General features: G+C 38.2%; 1 protein-coding gene across 6 annotated transcripts in view; it reads right to left on the minus strand.

The window, feature by feature from the left end:
- MYH10 (myosin heavy chain 10) overlaps nt 1-12,474 on the minus strand; it is a 153,858-nt gene that overhangs the window by 124,287 nt on the left and 17,097 nt on the right. For all 6 annotated transcript variants that reach the window (XM_023193225.2, XM_023193226.3, XM_031934325.1 and 3 more), the window contains one exon: nt 3,846-4,002. In XM_023193225.2, coding sequence (XP_023048993.1) covers nt 3,846-4,002 — 157 coding nt within the window. The remainder of the gene's footprint in view (nt 1-3,845; nt 4,003-12,474) is intronic.

The raw sequence follows: 12,474 nt of genomic DNA on the forward strand, positions 1-12,474 counted from the left end.
AGACCCATTATGGAGTGAGGAGAGGAACCAAGAAGAAAGCTGCTGAAAGTAATGAGTGGTGAGGGAGGTGCAGCTTTTCCAAGGCAGTAAAGGAGTAATGGTTTAGCAGACACATAGACACAGTGTTAGTAAGGACACTAACCCTGTCTCCCAGTGCATAGGATTTGAGTGATGGAGTCCTCTTCACTAAGTGGGCTCATACCCCATATGCGGGGGATAGCCAGGTCTCAGTTAAAGCTTGAAGGAAAAGAAAACATTCACTGAAGATACTAAACGTAGAGAAAGTTTGCACTTCAGAGAGTGAGAGTTACCTAAGGCAAAAATGAAAAGGGAATATTACGGAAATGAAAACATGACTGGAAACACAGTGAATTTCATTCCAGGATTCCATGAAGATGGTGGACTCTCAGGTCTTAAATTTTCATGGTGGCCTAAAAAGGTGGCCCCTGCAGGTATTGTTACAGCAAGCAAAACTTTCCTTTCCATCTATCCAGGTCAACAGGGGTTGGTAGCAGTCTTGGTTGCCTGCTGCTGAATGGAAGCTAGCTGGGATGGAACTGGGCGGGTGAGGTGTCAGGAGCAAAAGAAGACAAGCCACAAGGTGGTGAGCCTCACTGTAGGTAGTCCTAGGTGACCTCAGATGATTATGTGCAGGGTAGAGGCCTCAGTGTTCCTGAATTCAGTTCCTAACACACAGTATTACAAATGAAAAGCCTGATGCTACTGACTCCCTTTCCATGGACAGCATGTCATGTTACCCTATCCACCAATGTATGCAAGCCGAGGCATGTCTCCTTTCATTATTTCCACCCAGCACTTTTATCTGAAGACCTGAGTGTGTTTTTTAATTCCGGTGACCTTTTTCAAAAATATCACTTTTTTCATGGAACCCAAGAGTCTACACACACATTCCATGTTTCCGACTCCTTCTCATAAGCACCATCTGATTCTTTTTGGTTTCCATTCTAATCTTCAAATCTACTGCTTTAGTTTCCAATTGTGTCTAATCTACCATTCCATGCTTTTAATGAATGCATGATTTTCTGCAATCAAGTTTACGTCTAAGAATTCTGCTTTCATTCATTCATTCAACAAATATTTATTGAGCAACTACTGTGTGCCAGGCACACAACTGCATTTTGATCCAGTATCCCCTAAAATCCACTTAAAAAAAATTAAGCTAGCTTGCTGCTTTTTCACATAAAAAGCAAAAACTTTTCAATATTTTTTATTAATACACTTAAAGATGTGGGATGTGTGACCAAAAAAGTTTGTACATGATATGAAACTAGGAAGGATGATAAATACATTGGATGAAAGAAACAGAATCTTAAAAGCTCTTGGCAGCTTGGATGGGGAATTGAATCTAAAATGATAGATCAGTGGGGCCACGTGCTCTGAATTCTCCACATGGTCCTCGGTCAAGCTATTGATCCTCTTCTTAGGTCCAGTGACACTTGGCTATCCATCCACATTTGTAATTGAAGACCTAGATTGATTGGCATTGGTAGCTGGTGTGAGCTTTATCAGCAATGCTGTATATGCTAACGTCTGATTAGCCCTGAAGATGCCCCCTCAATTATGTCGTGTAGTAGATCAGCAGGTAGCCCCCTACTTACAAAATCAAATACAAGGGGAAATTGTTTAGAGTGGGTTGTTTTCATTTTCTGTATCAAACTTTTAAATTTTTATGTAATCAAAACTATTAACTAATTCCTTTTAACTTTCACATGGAAGTTTATTACTGTGGATAAGAATATGTCACACTGCCTGGTTTTGAATCCTAGCTTGTATTTTTCACTGTATACACTTTCTTCGTCAAGCTATTTATTTCACTTTCTTGTGCCTTAGTAAAATAGGGATAGTAATTCTATTTACTTTACAAGCTTGTCATGCACTGTATAACAGACACAAAGCCTTTACCCAGTGCTTGGCACACAGTAATTTTCAATAAATGTTTACTCTAGCACTAAAATGATATTAATAATAATATGATATGCTGATAAGACATATCTGCCTCATATCTTCCTCATTCTGTTTACTCAAGAGGAGTTTTCACCAGCAAAGCCACACAGCCAACAATTCTTCCTCATACTGTATCCATACAGCTGGTTTGGGAACCCACTAATAGGATATTATTATCTGTTAACTATTATTTTGGATCCAACTCCTCATTCAACCAGTCAAGAGATTTTTAAATGCTGTTTCTGTTCATCAAATGTATTATTATCCCTCCCAGTTTCATGCCATTGGCAAGTTTTATGGGCATGCATCCCACCTCTTCAAGTATGCTGATAAAAATGTTAAAAGGGGGCACACACCCTTTGGTGCACATCCTGATAGACCTGGCTAACCTCAGTCATTAATCAGTCATTAATCAATATATTCACATTGTTTTCAGACTGTTCTCTTAACATATTTCAAGTCCAAGGATTGGTTTAAAGGTTCCCCTTTTTAAAAATTAGAGTGATACATATGAGCTTGTCCCTAGCTTTCTGGAAACTCCCCTTCTATAGAATACTTCAAAGATCAGAGGGTCAACAATCTCAACTGTAAGATGTATCTGTTTAAATGAGGAACAGTATGGGCTTAATCAGAGAAGGAGGGCACTTTCTTCAATTTCTTCTCCCACATATGGCACAGTTTGCTCACTAATACACTTTTCTGCATCTAAAGATCATTCTTCTTAACAGAGACAGAACCAAAAACAAAAAGAGTGGATGATTCTTCATTCTCCATATCTAACAGCAATTTTTCACAGTCCTAGTCATTTCTTAGTATTCCTAAAGAATACTAAGAAATTGTATTGAACTCCAAAAAAAAAGTATTAAATTTAATCTTTCTTTAAAAGCCTAAGCTTATTTAATTACAAAACTGTCCTTACCAACTTATACATGACACTATTCTAGTCTTGAAGTACTTCCTGTTTGCCCTGGAAGATCTGGTATATAGTAAGTATCCAAACAAAAACTAGAAGTAGGACATGGGTATTGTACTTTATTAATTCCTTCACACTATCCTTCAGACCTAATCACCAAAAAGGACTTGCCATGATCTGCAATTTGATGAAAAGTGGGTGCAGTACAGCCTGTTTTCTGAAGATTGTAGAATGATTTTATAAGAACCTTATGTTTTTTATTAAAACTTATAGAATTTATGAACAAAAAAATACATTAAAAAGGAGAGAGAGGGAGAGTTATTACAGAAGATTGGATTTTCACGTAGCACCAGGAACTCCCATGTTTAAATGAAGTCTTGTAGAGCAATAATATTAATTGCATTCAAAACCACTACATTCTGGTTTTTCAAAAATGTCCCTCCATAAATCATTGTGTCTAAAGCCAGGGTTCAAATGAATGACTCCTCAAATTTATATTCATTCTGATCCAAAGGAACAGAATCAAAATCAACCAACTTAACACATGCGTTTTAACTTTTATTGTCACCTTTTACATGCTTTTAAATCACAAATAATACTTCATAATCTTTCCCCAGTGAAGCATCCACCTTTCCTATTATTCTTCCTATTGGTTTTAAAACCTAATATAATGAGCTTTGATTAGACTGGCTTGTGGTGGGAATCAAATGTATATGAAAACTAGATGCTTTTTAACATACAAATTTATGAGGTATTGTTTTAGAGCAATAAAAATACTTACTATACTTACAGAAAATGGCTATGTTGTCTGTTTTAATCTTAAAAACTCACAATTTTTCTATAATAAACATTATTTTTTAATTAAAAAAATAAAATTAAAAACTTGTAGAATACACTGAGACACTAAAAAACACTAAATTACATTTAAGAAATTCTGAGCATTTAGTATTCAAATATTTCCAATTACCTTGAAGCATGCATCTGTAAGCAGATTCAGATATAGCATAGATGTGTGGAGGCATCTCATGACGCTTCTTCCCTCTGTACATTTCAATAATATTCTCAGAGTAAATTGGAAGATTCTTGTAAGGGTTTATAACTACACAGAAGAGTCCAGAATAAGTCTAGAATAAAAATAAAATAGAGTATTAAAAAAAACCTCTGCATTTATCGGTCAGGGTCCAATCAGGAGACAGAAACCACACAGTCATTTAAGCGGGAGATCTTTACCTTTTGGATAATTAATCTATCCCCCAAATTAAACTTAGCCTATAATAGGTAATTTAGTACTATGAACCACGAGTAGTTCTCCCACAGATAGCTTATTAAGTGGCACTTTGCTGGACTCAATTTCCTCATTCATGAAGTAGAAATAATGTGAGCTTCCTGACTTCATGGGGCTATCATAAGGTACAATCAATATGTTATTTACTTTTTTACATTCATTCTCTCGTGAGTACACAAGTTGTGAAAAGCTCGTTAATGCAGTTTCAGATTCCACATTGCAATTAATCTTTAAGAAAATAGCATTTGTCCAGTTTGAGTACAGTATCAAAGAAGAATATCCATAATTATCTAAAAAGGGTATTAAAATACTCTTCTTGGCCGGGCACGGTGGCTCATGTCTGTCATTCCAGCACTTTGAGAGGCTGAGGCAGGTGGGTCAGAAGGTCAGGAGTTCAAGACCAGCCTGGCCAAGATGGTGAAACCCCGTCTCTACTAAAAATACAAAAATTAGCCAGGCATAGTGGCAGGCTCCTGTAATCCCAGCTACTCAGGAGGCTGAGGCAGGAGAATCGCCTGAACCCCGGGGGGTGGAGGTTACAGTGAGCCTAGATCACGCCACTGCACTCCAGCCTAGGCGACAGACTGAGACTCCATCTCAAAAACCAAAAACAAGAACAAACCAAAAAAACACTCTTCTTTTTTTCCAACTAAATATCTCTATGGCTGGATTTTCTTCGTATACTTTAACCAAAATAACACATTATAAAAAAACAGAATGCAAAGCAGATATGAGATTCCAGCTAGTTTGGTTAATACTAAAGAGATTTGTAAAAATGTAAGAGTTTTCATCCATCTAATTTTTTTTGTTTTGGAAAATACAGGGATTTTTTCTTAAAAATGTATTTATGTTAACTTGTCATGATTTACTACTATTCTTTTTAAATAAATTAATAAAGATTTTAAAATGTATTTTAATTACTAATACAGTAAATATTAACAAACATAAGCCAAATAAATAAAAGCTCTTTGGGATCTTCAGTAAATAAAAGCTGCCAGGCTAGAAGATACAAACTTTTCCTGATCAATACTGTAATCATTACACAGAATTGGCCCTATGAATGCTTATGACTTGCAGGTTTTTTAAATATAGACACAATGATTTCTGAGAATATTCTACAAAACTGATTCTGGGCATTATGGAAAAACAAGAGCAGTCAGAACTGCTGACAGATGCTCTAACCCTCTCAGGGACTGAAGGCATCTGGAAGGGCACTCAGTTGCATTACGAAACAGACCTTTTATTTAAGGTGATTTGTGTAGACCAAAATCTAAAAGCAAGAGGACATGAAAAAAGGCTGGAGAATTGGTACTGCATGGCCAGCTTGCCCAGGGAACACTAAGGGGGGTTCTAACTAACAGCTGCGTTCATAAGAGCTGAAACCCCCAGCAATTGCCACCAGAAAGCCCTCCAGAGGCTACTCTGTTTACTAATGCTAAACCAAGAGAATGAAAGCCTGCCAAAAAATTTCAAGTGATCAAAACTCTCTCTGGCCACCCTCCTTGTATTTTCCTGAACTCACAAGTGCAGGCTCAGATGTAGAACACACTTCCTACTTAGGTTAGTAGTGTAGAAGGGGCAAAGGGCCCCCATCCTAAATTCAGATTTGGGCTGTTTGCTGAAGCCTTACTACTGAGCAGACCAGGAGGTTATCTGTCCATTCTTTGCCTGAGGCTACATTATTACTATTGACTTCTCAAGTCTTCAGACTCTCGGACTTCTTACAGGCAAAGTACAGACCTCTGCAAACCCTGGGTGGCCCTTGGGCTTCCCAGACCATCACCTTGCACTTTCTCCCAATCAAGTCTCTTGTCTAACTAGTCCTGTATATCTTTGCTGCCTACAGGACAAAAAGGCAAAGAGGAACAGTAAAAATAGAGGCTTTATTAAGGGTGAGAAAAACAAAGGAGAGGCAACCTCAATACTTTTTTACTGAGTTTAATTTATATAAAGTTAACAAATCGCAACCATACATTCATGAATTTTTGTACACCCAACCTCACTTTCTCATTCAAAAATTAGATCAGTCTATCATGAAGCTACAGATTATACTCTTCAATTTTATAACAGGCAAATAATTAGAGACTAGAAAAGAAAAAAGCTCCAAGAAAGCAAAAATACACAAATTCAGTTTAGTGTCCCATAGTATGCATGGGATGGTAACAGATCATAACTGACATGTTTAATCAGAAGTAATTCCAACATGTGTGTCTACCATGCGTTAGGCACTTTCCTGAGGACTAGAATAAGAGAGAATAAGTCTCACAAATATGAGTTAGTCATCAAAAATATAAAAGGTTAACTAATCATCAGTATCCCATGCTTGCCAAAATGGAGCAGTAATCAATGCTTAAGAAGGAACATTATTAAAGTGTTTAATAAACCTGACTTCTACCTACCTAAAAAGTTAGCTCAAGTATTGAGCTCTTGTATAAACTGATCACTGAACTGATACTGCACTACTTCTATCTTCCCCCAGGCACATGGGAGGAAGGCAGTATGTTGTTAAAACAATTATTCTGGAGACCTTAAAGTTCAAATGAACTTTACTAAGTATTTGAATATACACACAAGATACTAAGCTTCTTTAAGAAACATACACTCTGGGTATGAAGACAAATAGACGCACGCTAAACAAGCTACAACGGAAAGCACCAAAAAGAGAAAGATGAACAGGTATTATCAATAACGGAAAGCTCGGGGGCAGAACACAACAAACTCCAGGCACTGAAAGTCATGACCACCTTGTCAGAGACTGTAGAACAAAGTAAAAAATTCAGACCCAAATGGTCTTTGATGTTCTTTTTAAAGACTATGAGGTCAAAAGAAGGGATAAAGGAATTCCTGTTAAACGTAGTAAAAGCACAAAACTCTTACAGTGGCAGGATATACCCGAGGCAGTGTGAGAAGACCAGCATAGCAAAAATAGTTTGTACCACGGAATGTGAGCGATAAGAGCCTAGAAAGACAAACTGAATAATTCAGATTTTGTCCTCCATGGGTGATGAGGTATTGAAGGTTCAGGAGAGAAAAGTGATTGGATGAAACAAGTGTTTTAGACAAAGTATAAATCTGGCAGCCATATGGAGAACACATTGAAGAGGCAAAAGGTGAGAAGCAGGAAGACATGCGGAGACTGCTCGACTGTCCTGGCACAACAGGGCCTAGATGAGAGAAAAGGCAACACAAAACAGAGAAGGCTGGAGACTTCACAGTGCTCAGAAACTTTCAACACAGAAAAGCCATTAAAGACCTAAGTCAAAGAGGACTCCAAGGTCTCCAGGCCTTACAGAAACATTATTCATGGAAGGAAAAATAACTGATTTGCAGGAAAAGATAATGAATCCCTCTAATGTACTGACGTTGTGGTGTGGTGGGTGAGCCAAGCAGGATGCCTCCTGGGCAGCTGGAAATACTGGACTGCCAGAGCCTTGGGAAAATCCTGAAGTGCTGCAAAGGCTTGAAATATAAGTTTGCGTAATAACACTACTGCATACTTTACCTAAGGGAGGCATACAAAAATCTTTGCAGTTGGAAAAATTTACAAATTTTCAAGCACACTATGCTGCTTTATGCCTCCAGGCTCCCACCCTATGCTGACCACTCTGCCTGGAATGCCTATCTTCCTCCGTCTAGGATTGGGAAATTTTACTCAGCCTGGAAGTGACAGGCCTCTGCTTAAGAAAGCAGGGCTATGTATATGCATTGTTTCATAGGTTCAAAGGATTAGAGAAACAGACAGTGGAGGCTGGTGCAAATGTCAACACAATGGGGCAGAGATACAACAGTCTCCTACTAGGAACAGGGATTGAACTGGGAATATCATATAACCCTACATCCCAACTGTAGTTCTCAGAAGAAATCAGACTACCATCCAGAAGGAAGGGAGGCAGGAAAGAATAATTCACCCATATCACCTGCAAATACTGCACCTAGGAAAAATTCACAGGCAAATTTTGAAAAAACACCTACATAATAAGGAAAAGATCATCATTCAGAGGATTCAGAAAGAAATTACCTGTGGAAATTATCTATAAAATAACTAAAAGAAAACTTTAGGAGATAGATTTATATCTGCAACAGAATATAGTATAACATAGAGTCTACATATTAGGACAGAAATGCATAAGAAAAAAAATAGGTGACCAGGGCCAGAAAAGACTGTAAGGAATCATCTGAAAAAGTAAAATTAAAATCCACAGTGGAGAAAATAAAGAACAGAATGGATACCTCAAGAAATCAAGTGATAAGAGCAGATATTTATTCTAGGAGAGCATCCTTGTCAAAAAAAACAGAACAATGGTAAAATAATAAAAGAAAAGGACGTTACAAAGACAAAACTTATCAGTAATAATAAGACATAGAGAGCACAGGAAGGATAACTAACATTAGTTGCTATTGCTCCTTTGAGAGAAAATAGAAAAAAACTGTAGAAAACAAAAAAAAAAACAACTTGAGAAAACTGTGTGTGTGTAAGGCATATACATTAAATTAAAAGGAATTCACTAAGATAATAAACGCAGAAGGAATTATGGCACTAGACTCACCATTTTGCAGCCCCCAATGCCACAGTAGATCTGGACAATGTCCATCACTATTAAAATCCTCAGGTGACTGGCAGATGAGACCACTCCTAACGCACCAATCAGGCTGGCAAAACCTAGAATGACTCACTGCTGATCAATCTCAGCATCATAATGTGAGAGACAATGTGGCACTAAGTGTCTCCTGAATCTGAACCCATTTAAGCCTCTGGATCCAATTTATGGATTTTTCTCCTTCCAGTTTATAGGGAGCACCACAGGATTGCAATCAACAAAGTCTAGAATTTCCCATATTCTGGATTTTGTTGACTGCAATCCAATGGTATGCAAAAAAAAAAAAAAGGGTGGGGGGAAGTGGCCGGGCATGGTAGCTCATGTCTCTAACCCCAGTACTTTGGGAAGCCACGGTGGGAAGATCACTTGAGCTCAGGAGTTCAAGACTAGCCTGGGCAATATAGTGAGACCCCTATTTCCAGAAGCAAAAAAAAAAGAGGGCAGAGAAAGAGATTAAAAGTGATATAACAACTGTTATGCTTTGACTGTGTCCTCACAAAAGCATGTGCTGGAAATTAAATCCCCAATGCAGCAGTGTTGGGAGGTGAGGCCTAATGAGAGGTGCTTGGACAATGAGGGCTCCACCTGCATCGATGGATTAATGCCAATTATAAAAGGGCTTGAGGCTATAAATTCTATCTCTTGCTCTCTCTTGAGCACATTCTTCTTGCCCTTCCACCTTCTCCCATGGAATGATGCCACAAGAAGGCCCTCACCAGATGCAGCCCCTTGACCCTGGACTTCCCAGCCTCCAGAACCGTAAGCCAAATAAACTTCTCTTGTTTATAAATCATACAATCTGTGTTATTTTATTATAGCAGCACAAAACAGACTAAGCAACCAATCACAATATGTCAACCTTGTTTGGATCCTGAATCGAATTGACCAACTATTTATGAGATTATTTATGAGACATAAGGAAAATAAGAAAAGTAACTGAATATTTGATGATATGGAATTGTTATTTCTTTCTTAGACAGATAATAGTTATGAATCCCAAAACCTGTTGCTGAGAAGATGCTAAGCAGAGCTTTCAGCAGCACAAAAGTCTGAGAGAACAAAAATTAAAACATTCCAGCCTACTCAGGGAGAGGTAGGTGGTGGGGGTGGTAAACACCCCAGGCTTTCAGCTGGGACCCTGATGGCTATACCCCAAGAGTTAAGACTATGAGAAACAGACTAGCCCACACACAGCATGAAGCCTGGTTGGAAAAGATGTCAATTCCTGCATGGACTACATGTCCTAGTTTCCCTAAGCCTATCTGCCCAAAGCAAAACTCTAGAATAACCTTAATGCCACCCAGAGTCTCAAATTATTTTCACAATTCCTTGTACACAATAACTGGGCATATGAGGCAACAAGTTGTGGCTGAAATCCAAGACAATATCTGGAACTTCTGTGTGTCTATTTTTATTGACTTGTATTATTGCCCTGGGTTACAATATGTTCAAGTAATTAAAGACATAACTGAGAATTCTGACAGAGAACTGGAAACTATTAAAGGAAAAACCCAAACGAAAATTCTAAAACTGAAAAATCAAACAAAACAGAAAAAGAAAACCAGTAACTACAATTAAGAATTCATGTGTTAAACAGCAAGCTAGATACAGCTGAAGAAAGAATTAGTTACATGACATTTTAATCAGAAGCAAACAGCCAGAGTGAACCATGGGGGAAAAACAAGGATGAAAATGTAGAGGAATGTGAGAGGCAGATGGGACATGGTGAAACGATCTGGCATGTGAAGTATGTGAGTCCAAGAAGGAGAAAAAAGAATGAGGCAGAAGCAGTATCTGAAGAGATAATGGCTAAGAATTTTACCAGATCAACAAAAGCCATCAAGCCACAGAGTCAAGACCACCACAATCTCCAAGCTGAATGCAGTAGTCTCCCTTATCTGTGGTTTCACTTTCTGCAGTTTGTTGTCTACAATCAACTGTGGTCCAAAAATATTTGGTGAAAAACTCCAGAAATAAACAGTTCACACATTTTAACTTGTACACCGTTCTGAGCAGTGTGATGAAATCTGGCACAATTCTGCTCCATCGTGCACAGGACGTGAACTATCCCTTCGTCCAGCATCATCATGCTGTACAGCTATTAGTCACTTGGTAGCCCTCCCAGATCTCAGATCAACTGTGTTCAAGTCACCCTTATGTTACTTAAGAATAGCCCCAAACACAAGAGTAGTGATGCTGGCAATTCTGATATGTCAAAGAGAAGCCATAAAGTGCTTCCTTTAAGTGATATGGTAAGTTTTCAACTTAATAAGGATAAAATCATATGCTGAGGCTGCTACAATCTACGGTAAGAATGAATCTTCTATCTGTGAATTTGTGAACTAGGAAAAAGAAATTCATCAAATTATCACGAGAAGAGTACAATAAGATATTCTGAAAGAGGGAGAGAAACCATACTTACATAACTTTTATTAAGAATATTGTTTTAATTGTTCTATTTTATTAAGAGTTATTGTTGTTAATCTCCTACCATGCCTAAACTATAAGTTAAATTTTATCAAAGGTAATGTGTATAGGAAAGAACATCATTTACATATGGTTCAATACCATCTGTGGTTTCAGGCATCCACTGCATCTTAGACTGTATCCCTTGAAGACAAGGAGGACTCACTATATACAGAATAAAACTTCACCTAAGTCCATCAGAGACAAAGTGTTGAAATTCAAAGACGGAGAAAATTTTAGAGATGGCCAGTGGCTGGGGTGGGGAAAGGAATACAGATGACCTTCAAGGGAACAACAGCCAAACTACAAGCTAAATTCTCAACAGAAAAAGACGAAAGGCAGAACCTGATGCAATGGCATTTTCACAATGTTAAAAGAAAACCACCGCCGGCTCTGAATTCCAAATCCAGCAAAAACCAAAAAAACTTCAAACATAAAGGACGAATAGATACTTCAGATAAAAGAGGCCCTTTCTAAAAGAATGGAAGCTAAAAGATGTGGGGGGAAAAAAAAAGTAATGGATAAAACGAAATTAATATTGATAGTATAAAAATGTAATTATGTGTCTTGTGGGTTTTAAAATACAGAGGGAATTAAACAACAAAAGCACGTAAATTAGGAAGGAAGAGGAAAGAAAATTGTTCAGGTGTTCTCAGGCTCTACCTATCATGGTCTACAAAGGAATAAGAGGCTCCATGCCGGGCGCGGTGGCTCAAGCCTGTAATCCCAGCACTTTGGGAGGCCGAGACGGGCGGATCACGAGGTCAGGAGATCGAGACCATCCTGGCTAACACAGTGAAACCTCGTCTCTACAAAAAATACAAAAAAACTAGCCGGGCGAGGTGGCAGGCGCCTGTAGTCCCAGCTACTCCAGAGGCTGAGGCAGGAGAATGGTGTGAACCCGGAAGGTGGAGCTTGCAGTGAGCTGAGATCCGGCCACTGCACTCCAGCCTGGGCGACAGAGCGAGACTCTGTCTCAAAAAAAAAAAAAAAAAAAAGAGAGGCTCCACATATCTAATAGGTCAAGGATCCATGTTAGAATAGATAACCACTAACAGAATAGCCAAGAGAACAACAAAACTGTATAGCTAACGAGGTGAAAAGACAGAATAATAAAAATTGACCAATGGAAAAGAAAAGATTAAAAAAAACCATAGAGCAGGTAGGATAAAAAGAAAGCAATGAATCAGAGGACAGATTTAAGCTAAAATTTAACAGTCATTACATCACGTGTACATAAACTAAAC

The sequence above is a fragment of the Piliocolobus tephrosceles genome, chromosome 16 (assembly GCF_002776525.5).
Source record: "Piliocolobus tephrosceles isolate RC106 chromosome 16, ASM277652v3, whole genome shotgun sequence".
NCBI classification, from domain to species: Eukaryota; Metazoa; Chordata; class Mammalia; order Primates; family Cercopithecidae; genus Piliocolobus; species Piliocolobus tephrosceles.